General features: G+C 38.1%; 1 protein-coding gene across 4 annotated transcripts in view; it reads right to left on the minus strand.

Annotated features, from left to right (window-relative positions):
• Nucleotides 1–13,630, minus strand: part of iqca1 (IQ motif containing with AAA domain 1) — a 60,288-nt gene extending 46,658 nt beyond the window's left edge. For 3 of the 4 annotated variants that reach the window (XM_015358535.2, XM_015358536.2, XM_015358532.2), the window contains exons 1-4: nucleotides 9,040–9,231; nucleotides 8,211–8,312; nucleotides 1,922–2,249; nucleotides 341–460 (exon numbers count right to left, since the gene is read on the minus strand). In XM_015358535.2, coding sequence (XP_015214021.2) covers nucleotides 341–460; nucleotides 1,922–2,249; nucleotides 8,211–8,221 — 459 coding nt within the window. In that variant the 5' untranslated portion in view covers nucleotides 8,222–8,312; nucleotides 9,040–9,231. Of the gene's footprint in view, nucleotides 1–340; nucleotides 461–1,921; nucleotides 2,250–8,210; nucleotides 8,313–9,039; nucleotides 9,232–12,803 lie in introns of those variants that run through there. The other variant, XM_015358533.2, reaches the window with a different exon arrangement.
• Between the last annotated feature and the right edge of the window lie 1,245 nt (nucleotides 13,631–14,875).

The raw sequence follows: 14,875 nt of genomic DNA on the forward strand, positions 1-14,875 counted from the left end.
TACAGTTAAAACACACTCCCCGGCCAAAAGATTGTTTTTTGTTCGCTTTTATTTGCATTAGTCTACTGAAAGTATGAAAAAAGGTGCCCAGCCAGTCTCTTACAGTATTTATCTTCGAAAGACACCTGTTCTGCTTCTAATTAGAATTTCTTAATCTCCAAACCATTGAACCTTAAAGAAGAGGCAACCATGGTCAGCGTATTTCAAGGTGCAAGATCTAAGAAGAAAAGTGCAGCCATCCTGCTCTACTCTATGTCAAGATGAAAAAAGCTGTTGTGCACTTTGGACATGTGCTTAGCCTGGAAGTATGAATGGGCTGGCGATTCGCAACCCCCCTGACCGTTTCCCGTTCGAAATGTCCGGCTCTCATCAGAATCTGGCCGAGGATCCTCTCGCGGTCTTTCAGCACTCGCAGCCTTTCACTCACAAAGTATCTGGGTACGGGCACCTCCAGGTCCTCCTGCAAGCACAGAAGATGTGAGGGAGAAAGACACTCACTCAGGTGTTATCGTGACATATTTCCCATTGGGTACCAAACCTGTGCTTCATATACATGTTTATTGTATTTCATTAATTTTCTAATCATTTTATTCTAATACAGAGTCACAGGGGAGACCGGACCCTGTCCTGGCAAGCAATGGGAGCAAGGCAGGATCCTCCCTGGACGGGTGCCAACCCATCACAGGGCGCACACAGATACAAACACATACACACTCATTCACAGGGTCAATTTTCCCAGAAGCTAATTAACCTTCCAGTATGCCTTTGGACAGTGGGAGGAACCCAGAGCGCCTGGAGGAAATCCACATTAACAAGGGGAGAACATACAAAACTCCACAAAGGATAACACTATTGGAATTGAATCCAGGGCCCCAGCACTGTGAGGAACCAATGCCATATGTTTATTCCAATACCAAAATTGTGAGAGGTATTGTAGACCATGTCAGTGGAGTAAAGGTAAAGACTTTATCTTCTTAATGTACGGTTATTCAGAAGAGGGTGGGAACGATACTATGGAAGAGAAAGCTAATTTCGGTTTCTAGTTGTGTTAGTTATTAAGACTTGTTTTATTTAAACATCCTTCCTGGTATTCATTTGGAAAAAAGCCAAAATGAAAGAAAAACACACTGTGGGGACAGACAGCTTCTCTGATTAATACCTGTTTTCCTAACCAAAGAAAAACATAACTTGAAAGGACAGCCACGGGTATCTCTTGATATTTGGCAAAGCGTCAAACAAAATGCATGAGTGAATAAAAAAACCCAACCTTTTTTCCCCATTCATCACTGCACATAAGCTGAATGTGGTTACCATTCAACCCTGAAACCCAAGGGATATGAAAACAGTTTGCATTGAGACTGCCAGCATGGATCTGCCAGAAATCTGACCTGAGACAAATATGGCTGGCCAGTAAACACTGATCTATGAAAAACTGGAGAAGACAGAACTGAAAAATTGAGAAAATAATATAGTAGAAAAATATAGTAGGCATAGGCATTGTACACTTTAGAGACAATATCTAATCATCTGTTTTCTTTCATTTATGTATACAAAAGATTGGCAACCAACTTTCTTGAGAAACAAGTGAGTCAGGACAGAATTTAATTCATTTAAGTTATAAATCGGTTATTTGGAAAAGTGATCTCATGGTACATGATCATGATGTTGATCAAGCCACCTATTAAAACTGTAGTATAACAATCAGCTCCGATCTGATTGCTGATCCTGATGCTTTCACAGAGCTCTCATTTCTGTCTAGAATAGACTAGTTCGTCCAAGTGCTTTGATTAACCTAGGATTTTTTTCAGCCACCCAGGCATATCACATGCTTGCAAAGGAGAGAAATGAAATCCATAATCAATACCAATATTTCCTCTCTACAGATCTACCAGCGGCATGAGATAATCCCAAGAGCACTGACTGGGGTCAGCTTGAGGTCCTGCAGGATGTCATCATAGTAGTGGAACTCGGAAAACTCCAGCTCCACCATCTCGTTCTTCAGCTCCAGCAGGCGGCCCATCACCCCGTCCAGCACGTGCCGCACCACTCGCCGCTTCTGAGGGTGGACGATCTGGTCGTAGACGGCTTCCAGACCGCGCAGGACCTGCAGGTACTTGACATAGAAGGTGGCCAGCGTCTGGAAGACGAGGAGACGGTCTTTCTGAGGGCGTGGCGGGTCAGCAGGCAGCTCCTCCTCCAGCAAATCCTGCAGTGCCCCCTGAGCAGCCACCCACATCTTCCCGTAGACACTGTGGCAGGATGGCGTACAGGGTTAATCAACAGCAGGCCCACAACTGTGGCCAAGCCCAGCACTAGAAAACGTACAAAGGTTATAGAGTAGATGAAGACTAACAGCTTTCCAACATTCAGAAATATAAAATAACTCTTTCCACATCAAACATCAAAGCCTTTCGGCGTCAAAACAAACTTATCACTTACAACTCCAACATACTCAAAACATTATATTCAGGAAAACGGCAATCATTTTTTGTATCCGGTCTGCTAACATTGCATTGAACCTCAACAACCTGGAGGGTGGACAATCTGGTGAAAGTCACAGGCTAGTGGTATGTGTGACCATTGCTGGAAGCAAGCAATACAAGCTGTACATTCGTACGGCATCCTTTGCACCAAGCTTCAGATGCTGGGCTTCTGTCCCATTTGTCTCAAAGAAGCTGGACATGCAAATGCCTGTGCACTGGTCTCTGAGCCCTAGATGTCACATGTTATCTCAGCTTATTTCAATGGGGCTTAAGTCCAGTAAGCAGTCTGTCCGCAAAATAACTCATCTCACAAGAAAGTCGCTGTACATAGGACATGTGTTGCACATACATTGTCCTCTCAGGACAGGGTGAGCACCCAGGAAAGCCCTAGGACTTGGTCAGTGTAGCACTGTGCAGTCAGCTTAACATCTAACACTACGAATAAAATTGTCTAATGACTCTCCTGCCCTGACAATCATACATGGACCTAACAATTGAAGTGTTATCACTTGTGGTCCTCCAGTTCATGGTCTGTTATTGTCAGGACAAGCCAGGTTAAAAATTGCTGGTTGTGAAAATGCCAGTAAAAGACAATTCCTTTATTCCAGTCTCTAACATACTGACAGCATAAAGGTGATGTTCTCTTGATAAAGACGACATGTTGGTGCCTTTCTGCGTTTTTCTTTCTTTTCTCTAGGCTTGACATTCAACAGGTTAAATCTCCTCATTACCTATGATAAATCAAACCAGATCTAAAGTGAATGCACAGTTATTATTAAACAAAATTGCATGTATTGATGTTTCTAAGAAACAGTGATACATTTTCTATCCTCAGCAAACATATTAGACTGAAATTGTGCTTTTAATAATTAATAATAATAATTGCCAACACTTATACAATGCTTTTCTGGACACTTCAAAGCGCTTTATAGGTAATGGGGACTCCCCTCCACCACCACCAATGTGCAGCATCCCACTGGATGATGCGACGGCAGCCATAGTGCGCCAGAACGCTCACCACACAACAGCTATCAGTGGGGAGGAGAGCAGAGTAATGTAGCCAGTTCATAGAGGAGGCCATGAATGGTAAGGGCCAATAGGAAATTTGGCCAGGACGCCGGGGTTGCACCCCTACTCTTTTCAAGAAAGTCCCTGGGATTTTTAATGACCACAGAGAGTCAGGACCTTGGTTTTACGTCTCATCCGAAGGACAATGCTTGTTTTACAGTATAGTGTCCCCGTCACTATACTGGGGCATTAGGACCCACATGGACCGCAGGCTGAGCGCCCCCTGCTGGCCCCACAAACACCTCTTCCAGCAGCAACCTTAGTTTTTTTTATTTTCATGAATTTAATTTGTAAATATTTTCAAAAGACAATGGCAATTGAATAATGATCAATCTGAAATGGTGCACAGACATCTAACTTTTCAATTTTGCATGATCTTTTTATTTTCTCTTCCTCACTAATTCCCTTATTTCTTTTACTCTACCAAATTCCCCCAGATGCTTCCCACACAAAGATAACACAAGCAAATATCAGCCAGTCCTAAACAAGCAACACTCAGTCATCCTAAGGACAGCATACCTCTCCTTATTGATGGGAACAGGCAATAACTATTCAAAATATAAGGAGAAATATACTGTAGATGGCCGGTTTATCAGATCGCCCTTAAGGTAAAATTTTATTTCCTAATTTAATCTCACTTTTGTGTGTTCAATTGGTTCAATATGGTAACAGGAACACACTAACTGAAATTTCCCAAGACACATTTTTCCAAAGATTTTCCTGTAATGGTTATTGGAGAATAAAAGCCTTGACTATAATATATCAGAACAGCAGCTGGGAATGCCCCATTTCATGAATATGAAACCTTTAATAGCATTTCATACCTTATTTGGGCAGACAAAACATTACTATAAGCCACTCTACTGTTCAGAATGAGGAGATAATTTTACAAAACAAAGAAGAATAAATCTGACAATGATGCACAAGGAAAACAAAACTTCAGGGAAACCATATGGGCCAAAGTATTCACACAACTCCCAAGGGTACGGTTTGAAGGAGCAAATGAACACAATCACATGAAGAATTATTTGTCATTTGAGTATTTCTGAAAACAAAGTCCTTTGATCACTCCAGGATAGGTAATGAATTTGGGCATTGCTATTATGAATAGAAATGTGAATAGCAATGTCCCTGTGTCTGGGGAACATTACAAATTAACTTTGTCATCTAAAATTATAGTTGATTTTTTTTTGGGTTCTTACAGAATGTTAGCACTTAACAGAAATGTTTACTGTAAATACCGATTTGCCAAAGAAAGTCCTCTTAGCAGAATAGTCTTATACCAGAGGAGGGTATACAGGAATACTGAGAATTTTCCTTTTCACAGGGCCAACAGTATGTGGAGCACTTCACCTTTTCTGAGCTGCCCCCAAGACAAGGGTGAGGCTGAATACAAGAACTTCTTTAGCTCTTGAAAAGGAATGAGCTCAAAGGAGTGGAGGTGGGGGGGGGTGGTTGCACTACTTCTGAAAGGAAGTAAAAAAAGCAGAGCAATCCTTTGAACCAGGCTAACATGTAGAACCTCAGCAAAGCTGTAATGAAGGAATTTCAGAATAAAAGGGTTGCACAGAAAGGTTTTCAAGGCAGATTAAGTCCGGAGACAGCCCTGTGTGACAGTCATCACCTGACAAGGCCCGTCACAGTGAAAGAGGCTTAATGGAAAATGGAAAGTGTCTTGAGGCTGACAACCCCTGGCCATGGAGCCTCTTGGGCTTGAAATCACTGCCTGCTGAATGATTTAATAGACAGCTAGCAATTCAGACTTAACAATGCCAAGGCAGATAATGATTTGTATTGTTGTGCATGCTCATTAAAAGAATTCTGCTACACTGCTTTCATGCTTCCAGGTTCCCAGGTGCTTACCTGACCAACATAGTAGCTGTTTCTTGTGTGGAGATGGGGATGAAGGTCAGGTTTACACTAGCTTTTGTGTCGCTATAGGAACAACAACACAATGTATACATCCTCTCGCTGTGGGCTCTTGTTTACATCTTTTTATTTGGAGTGTGTTTTCCCTTAGCCATGGCATCACACATAAAGGAGCTTACTAACAGAATGTTCCTCAAACTTTGGACAGCTTAGTGCTGTCCATGGAAAATCTGCTCCTTAATAGTTTATACAATGGAGCGGTGGTGTTTACAACAAGGATATTACTGCAATAGTCTGCATTTATCTTTGCTTAATCTACCCTTATCCTTAATGCCTTTTTTCTAATATATGGCCAAACATGAACTCAAGACAGATGTAAAGAAACACCCAAAATGACAATTAAGACAGTAAGAATGAAGGAAACACTTTGAACTCTGTTTGTTTTGTTCTACACACATTGGTATAAGACAGCAGCAGCCAACAATGGAATTGAAAAACTGTTCCAAAAGTAATATTGTTTTTAAAAAAGCAAGGGAGGTTCCAAAACAATCCCAACAGCTACGAACTATCCTGTGAATTTATAAACACAACAAGTTCAAAAAGTTTCCTCATAATTTTTTCCCCAAAGTATAATAACCTTAAAATTATATGCAATTTCAAAGCAAGATACAACCATATATAATGTTATGGTGTCAAGACAAGCCCTTTAATTACCGCAGATTATTTCAGTTTTTCAAGTCCCATGACCAGACACAAAACAGACGGCATCATTAGCTGATGCAAGCTCTCTGCAGCCATGCATTACTACTACTGTTAGCTATTAAATACATAAAGAACTGATTACTAGCTTGCAATGTAAATAAGATACTCCTGTTGTACTAGATTAAAAGAAAATTCAAATAGTTTTACCTAATTACAGTATTAGCTAATTAAGCTCAACTCTTAACAACAAGGGGATTTCACAACATTTACATTTCACTCAGGCCACATATACACCAGTGCAGATGTCTTAGACATCATTGACTCAATCAGAAGTTGCAATGTATTAGTATATGTTATGATTATCAACAATTTACTCAAAGCCTTCACTAGTGCTTTCAACAATTATAGTTCCCTACAAATGCATTTAGACAACTCAAGTCAAAATCTTTCTTTTGTTTTACAATAAATATTTGTTTTGAGTAAGTTCATGCATACAATATATGAGAACTAAAACTCACTTTCAAACCAGTGATTTCAAGTGATCAAAATGATTGGAATACTTTCAATTTAAACATATTTCAGCGTGCAATAGTCAGTATTTGGCTGCATATGTGTTTGAGGAATAAAATGCACAAACTCTGCGACCCACTGAGCCCACTAACTCAATGTAACCATCCGAGATGGGTTCTACAGCCAATTTCCTTGCCTGTTATGGGATGTTACACCTTCAGTTTTTACTTCATTATGTAAAATCTAATGCTTAATTTTTTGGGGGGATCTGGAGATTAACGTGGAATTCCTTGGTTGAATTGGCCTCATGTTTTGGGCCATGACCATACTGCATGGTGAAGCTCTACCCAGTAAGTATAGAAATATGGATAAGCCAAGACCAGGCCATGACGTAGTGATCATTGGAAGTAACTGCCTTTCTCCACATTTTAACCCTTTTCATCACTTTGGTAAAAGTGTGGCTCCTCTGTGTAGTTCCAAGCAAATTCTGAAGCACAGTGGTAGTAATCTCAGTCTTCTATAATGCATGTTGTGGAAAATGCTTCTGTACTTATTGCGTAGAATTTCACCATACACCATTAGGAAGAGCAACAGGGTCTAACATAAAACCCTGTAGTGCACAGCTACATATATTGGCCCAGTCAGAGGTTACTCCCCTTATACCTTACTGTTTGCTATTCATTAATCCATTTAGACGCATTTACTTTGAATACATGTAGCTTTCATATTTACAAATCTGATTAGATTTTGTGCCAGCGATCAACTTAGGTTTTCACATGAGATAAACATTTAAAAGCACTTTCTATTCATGCACAAACTGCACCAAAAAGCAAACAGTGAAGAGCGCATTCAACAAAGAGTTCATTTGAAAAGAACTGGATCCTAAAACCTTTACCTTTCTGTTACACAGGTGAGAATAACATTATTTACAGATCAATAATATGTGACAACAAGACAAAAGAGAACAAAAATCACAAAAAATGTAAATGGACTAGAAAAGCATTCTTAAGACATGAATATCTGGTACTGTGTTTTGAATTTGTATTTCATAAAACATCTCTGGTAAGAAATATTTCTTACTTTACTATTTAATACATGTTGTATAATCAAAAATGTTTATGTGTATGTACATATGTTAAGCAAACATTAAAAAGAGATATGGATCAGATGTATTATGTTTTATGAAGTGGGTGGTACCCAGCAATCGTGCTGTGGTTGAGGTCTGGAAACTCTTTTGCTACAAGTTAATCACTGAGGTAACATTTGACAGTGAGTGTCAGTATGACAAAGTATGGTTATGCATTGGAATCATATTGCATTGGCATATGAAATAGACTGTAACCTGCTACTTCATACTAGTCTGTACATATAGTTTTAGTAATTTACTTTCTTATCGACAGGAATTTCCTCTGGAAAAAAAAAACATTTTGTCCACTATTTGGTCATGCAACAGCGTCAGTTTTTTTTTGCACAAACAAAAATAAAGCTTTGGATAAAAGCTTAAGACTGCAGGTCTGGTTTGATGTGATGACTTAGCTTTATAATGGCAACCCCCATTACAAAGTTGGAAATGCTTACCTGTGAGACATGCTTTTTTTATTTTGCCAACTTTTTGCTCAGACAGTCCTGCTGTTTCTCTTACTCTCTCTGCATTACATCTGATTCTGAAGAGCATAGATCCTAGGATAATTAATAAAGATTAGTATTGCAGGCTGCATCTCATACTGTACATATATAAGCAGAGCTATAACAGCATTAATAGTCTTCATATTTGATACTTTTTAACAACAGACCTCCCACTTTATTTATGTGTGTACATACTGTATATAAATTCCCAATTTATATATGTATAAACTCTTTCCACTTCACAATTTATGTATGTATAAACTGTATATATTCAGTGTTTAAAAGGCCTTTTAAAAAAAGTTTGGTTCTCCTTATAAACAGCAAGCATAGATCATATTCCCAAACCATTCTACAGTTGTAGATTAAGTATATGATCTAAAAAACTACCACGAAGAAAAGATCCTCAGAGATTACAGAAGATGCAAATGTTTCATTCCAGAAAGGACAACATGCACACAACCTTCAACCTTAATCTAGTAGAAAGAGGGGAATGTGGCATTTTATTATAATACTGCTTTTTGGGCATAGGTAAAGCAGTATGTGATTACTTCAAACGACAAAACATGTTCTTATGCACAATTTTCAGTTTTACTGCACGTAGAGCTACGTATCCTATTAGGTATTTCATATAAGTATTAAAGATAACTGCACTTAAAATGACATATTACTACGGGAATCAAATAGAATAACTGGAACAGATACAGTTACACGGTTTTTTTTATATTTCAAAGTCCACAATGAACAAAAAATCTGTAAGAAGAAACTAGACACAAAAACTCACCAATATCTTGAAAAAAACACAAACCGCAAGTTCAGGTGTTTCCAGTTTTATTTGGTTGTTGGCTTTCTGACCGACTGTCAAGGTCATTTCACATTACCTTAGTACGGCCTGATGAATGCTAAATTATAAAATGTTTTGAAACCTCACAGAAACGGCTGTATGCTTCCAAACTTGCTTTACAACATCACTGCATCTAACAACAAGACGCCACGCCTGCGCACTATTCCGTATCCAAGGTGCAGAGTGTGAAGCCGCTGAAATTGGATTGCTACGAGAATGAAGAAATGGATTTAGCAGAAACTCACGGCGCTCGCTTGGAATATTTCGAATTTCAGAACACCAAGACGCAGACATTTTTTTTAATGTTGTGCTAAAAGAAAAGCGTATTCTGGGACAGAGTGATCTAAGTAATTTATAGTTTTTGATACGATCTAATATTTAAAGATCTGCGAACCTTCACGAAATAAATTGTTTACTGTTGAATTTAGTAACCAATACGATCGAAATTGTCACACACGATTTTCTCAATGGTAAGTGGATAAAAGGCGTTGTTTCAATCGTGTTCTTTTCACCTAATATTTATTGTGCACTTAAACTTAAGTTTTAGTAATGAATGGTTGGACCAATGAAGTGTAACATCAATTCCAAAATGCACAATGTCTTTACCCTGCATTGTGGTCTGCACTCTGCAGACGACAGGCTGTTACAAAAGCATTATGTGATCTTAATATACAATATAATAATGACTTTTCAATATAATATAGACTATATTATATACCATACAATATAATAATTTTAAATATAAGAATGACTTGGTGTACGAAACGTAAGTAAATTTAATTTCATAGTATTAGGGATATGCCTCGGGGAAAAAATGGAATATACAGTATAAAGAGATCTGGAATCCCTTAGAATGAAAACTGCTACAGTATGTAAGTTCAGGACATCCTGCATTATTATTTACCCCCCTGTTAGGAGGCACAATTTGACACTTTCAATTAGGATTAAGAGGATTTAGGTTGGATTAGGATTTAGAATGTACACGGTCTATTGGATAAAACTAAAAAATGCTTGCAGATTTTTATAGAATTCCTAAGTATTCAAATAATTCTCTACAGCAACCCTAAATTAGTTCAAGGGGAAAAGATTGTTTAGGTCCCACATTGAGTATAACGGTCTCGTTGTGCGATCAAAGTGGTGCAATCAAACAGGAAACTGGTTAGTGGTCTATTCCAACAGAGGCTCTGAATGATTTGCAAGGTTCTATGTCTAAGATGGGATGGGAGTTAATGTTCATACCATACATTGACAATATCCCCGTCCCTACCACAGATGACCTATTTGGGTGAGTAGCAAGAAAGAAGCCAGTACTGCAAAAGAGTTCATGGCAAAACTTGTAAATGATACTGCAGCGGAAGGGTTTTTGGTAAGGCGAGATAAATAGTGAAGTAAATTCAGAGCATTTTGTTTGGTGCACATCCAACACAGTGGTTAACCCTTGCCAGGTGTTGGTCAGGATTGAGAGGACATACTGTAGAAGAAAATCCTACAAAGCCTGTCAACAATCTGAAGCCCAGCAATTCAATTTTCTGCAGGACAATGACCAAACCTGAAGTAGAATGTATGGCATGGTAGTTTGATGAGGAGAGAGCATGTCAATAATTTCTGATTTGGGACCAGTAGAAAATATAGGGCAAGACGTGAAGTTCACAGTCCTTAAAGGATCCCCAATGAACCTGTCAGAACTGGACTAATTTTACCATGAAGAATGGCCAACTATTATACCATCCCACTGTGAAAATCTGGTGGAGATTCATCCAAAAACACTCCCGTAGTAATTACTGTCAAACCTGTCAAAGGAGCTTCCATAAAGTCCTGGCTTAGGGGACTGAATACTTATGCAATTACTAAATTACTGTTTGTGTATTATTCAATCTCCTTCACATATAACATTGTTCAGTTCATCTGAAAAAAATGTGTACCTTACATTTGTAATACATCAGAACTATTGGTTGAAGATGAATACTTTTGCAAAACACTTTATCTTGCATCCCAGGCTATGACTTCATCTTTTGTTCCTTGCTGGAAATGAAAGAGTGCCATTCCTTTTAATAAGTGGTGGAAGGTATTTGATGTGGACAGTATACCATGTGAAGGACTGACTCAATCAATTGATGTCTCATAAGGTTCAATATACATCATAAAATATGTGAATATGTTTTACCTACACACTTATTTAATTGCTCCAGAAATATTTTTCCAACACCACAGTGCCAATATTGAAATCTCCAAGGGATCTTGATCAGTATGGTACAAATCACACACATTTTAGATGTTAGTGTTTTGCCAAGAGTAAATGGAAAGGCCTTCCCAATGACGTAAAACGTGTGTATGCGAACTGATATGTGTATACTTGCACAGTTCTGGTGAGTTTGTGTAAAAGTGACCAGAGGAAGCTCTACAGAAAGACTGATTTATATTTTGTAGAGTTGGGCTATAAGGGAGGCTTTGGCACTGTTTATACTACAGCCCCATGACCGAAATTATTTGTAAATTAAAATACAGTTGATTATGAAATAAACCACTTCAAAAACATTTTAATGGACCACCCTGAGAAGTATAAACCTACTGTCCAAAAATGATCAAACAAGATCTATAAAGTATATACATATTTTGTCCAATGCCTTGCATCATATATATCATATTTATAAGCTGAGAATATGTTTTGCTTGTATGTTTTGTGGAAATGTCTCATGTCACTCCTGTTAGTTCCCAGAGTAAACTGTTAAGGGTACAAATCCCAAGGAGAAGCCAAGAAAAGCAAAATTGAATTTTGGCATTGCATCCTTTTGTTCACTTCTGGCTGAAATCCACTGTTATCGTGTAAAAAAAAAGGAGAACCAATGTGTGTGGCATTTCAATTAATTTATTTATGTAACTAAAAGCATTCATTCATTCCAGACGCACCTAACAATTATATTGCACACCAGATTATTGGGGACAATATCAGTACATCTTCCCAAAAATTACTGCTTTTGCTTCATAGGCACCATTTTCTCTGCCTTATCTTTAGCGTTTATGTTTGACTCTGAAGATCTGTGTTTCAGGCAAAGTTCTTCATATTTCATTGACCTTTTCCATTCATTCCAACTGAGATTAACATTGAAAAGAACTGAGGGATTTAGGGGTTTGTGATTTTGGCTGCTCACAGGTCTCACTTCACTTTCTCAGTGTAAGTTGCCCTCAAGCTTAAAGAAAGCCTATCAATATCGAAATGAGGGGAATGGGGTTCATTTTATTTTATTTTAACACTTAATCTAGAAAAGGAAGCCATTTGCTTCTTTAGGTCTTTTGAGAAGGCGTAGATGTATTAAATCACGTCAGTGTTAGACATTTCCATCTGCTTTTCATTGCTTTCAAATAAATTTTATTATGCTGTAATAGTGATGAACAATAAAACTGATTCTTTCACCCTCCTATCCTATCCCCTGTCCAAACTGTGAAATTAGAGCAAACTGTGGAAGATCACACTGAGGTACAATATTTGTATTTTTTAAAAGAAAATCTAAGGACAATGCATGCTTTTATCTTTCCATTCAGCTACACACAGCTTTTCCATACAATGTGTGGCAATGCCATAGAACCCTTTGGTAAACGTTAACTCACACTTTACATAGTGGGAGTTCTGAAGGACGGTTTCACAAAGCTGTTGTAAGACGAAAACAGCTATTAGCAGAGAGCCCTAGTTAATGCACATAACTTACAACGACTGGAGCTGTGAAAACTGTGGGAAAAGTTATCTCGGAAGGTCCTGTTATCAGGTGCAGGCACAGGATGTTTTGTGAATTTCCTTCTCCCTGTTGTAGACTGGACCTGTTGTTCAGCCCAGATGCAAAGGAGATGGAGCTGTATTGTTTAGACATCTGTTACTGCCTTCACGACATCCACTGTGTTCATTTCAAGGCTTCTGGCAATAAGACCTATCCTTCCCTGGTTTAAAAAAAGCAAGAAAAAAAAAGACATTGGCAGTAACATTAAGAAACAAGTGTACATTTGTGGGAGATTTTGAAATACAATCAACAGTTTATTGATATGGGAAGACAAAAGAAATGCATGTGTTTCATTCAACAAAACTAAAAAAGTGGATTCATTTTTTTCTGCTTTATGTGCTGTGAAATGTTCTGGGCTGTGAATGTAAGGAACTGATGGAATGAATTAAGCTGTTAAATGCAATTACAGATTTATTTTAAAAATGATTAAAGGGAGTTGTAACACCACTAAAGGAAAGAGAACTGCAGGATATAAATCTCAAATTTGATTTTGACCAAGGGAAGGAGAATATACTTTATTTTAACTTATATAGGTATGACCTAGGCATAGATACCCCTGAAAGAGATTAAATGTATTTGGCTAAACAAAGTAAGGATCTGCAAAACCATAACATATTTGTATGGAAACGAGCTTTGAAAATATATTACAATCTTTTGATGCTTTAATGAATTATATCAGTTTAGTTCCTCTGAGCACATTGTTTTGTATGCTGTAATCATAATATTTATTACTTTAATGTTAAGAAATAAATACAGAGCTTTCCAAAAGTACAGTATTTTCTCAAAACAAGCCTCCTGCTGTAATTACTGCGAACGAAGGACTCAGTAGTAATCAGGCAAAGGGATGAACACTTATGCAATCAACATTGCATTTGAGTTTTTTATTTCTTGGCAGTGTTCATGTGTAATAATAAAAATGGGACATCATTAGAAAGGGGTGAATACGTTTACAACTTGCCTTCTTTTCCTCACCATCTGTGTAACCGAGATTAGTAGACTCTCCTTTCTGAAAAGAGTTGTGGGCGTGGGAGTAGGAGCTGGTACCCTGGGATCTTTCAAGAATTTTGGGGGATCAATTTGTTTGTAGCTACCAAATAAATGTGATGGGCTAAAGGTCCTGCTCTTATTTGTAACCTTTCTTATTTTCATGTGTTCTTTTGGTCTGATCACATAGCCCATAAATACTGGGCCATTCTTGCAGGGCGAAAGGGTTAATATAATAACAGGTGTTTCTGAAATGCTTTTCATTAACAATAATATTATTAGAGTGGGGTACCCAGACCATTCTATGCCACTTAGCATCTCAGACCAGTCCTTCACAATTAGTGCCTGGCTTGTCGCCAGTGGTAAATATAGACACACAGCTGAGAGCGGCAGAAACAGGTGAGCCCTGTCGGACAATACAGAGGCGGCGTGAAGGGCTCGTGGAAATGTTTGTGTTTATTCCAAGAGGATACAGTACAGTATGTAGTGTGCATGCCTACTTCCAGCGACAAAAAAACAGGATCAATCAAAACGGAATGCTCTTGCCAGAGACGGAAATAATATTCTTTTTTTTAAGTAAAGCTCTCCAACTTCTTGAGGACAACTAACGATGTTTTCGTGCTGTACATACAGTATTTACGCGTTCAAAGGGACCAGATTAATGCTTCACGATTTTTTGTCATCGTTTAAACGAGTGGTGTTAGCAAGTTCTGATATTGTTATAATCTGTGGTTTCAGAGAAAAAATGTTTTTTTTAGATTATTTAGTATATATTATAAACTCTCTGTAAACAGTTCTCTGTGTGCCTTATTATTGTCTATACGCATGCAAATGATTTAGTATGCGCGTCTACGTGTGGCTCTACGCAGACATTAGTCTTTATACATTATGGGTGACCCCTGGTGGCAGTCAGCGACACTATAAAATGTATGTATAATAGATTTAGCCTGAAAATCATATCAAAAGCTCCTGTGACACAGAAAGTAAGGTTGATTTATAACAGTCGAGTAATCGTAAGCCTA

Source organism: Lepisosteus oculatus, chromosome 12 (assembly GCF_040954835.1).
Source record: "Lepisosteus oculatus isolate fLepOcu1 chromosome 12, fLepOcu1.hap2, whole genome shotgun sequence".
In the NCBI taxonomy this organism is placed as follows: Eukaryota; Metazoa; Chordata; class Actinopteri; order Semionotiformes; family Lepisosteidae; genus Lepisosteus; species Lepisosteus oculatus.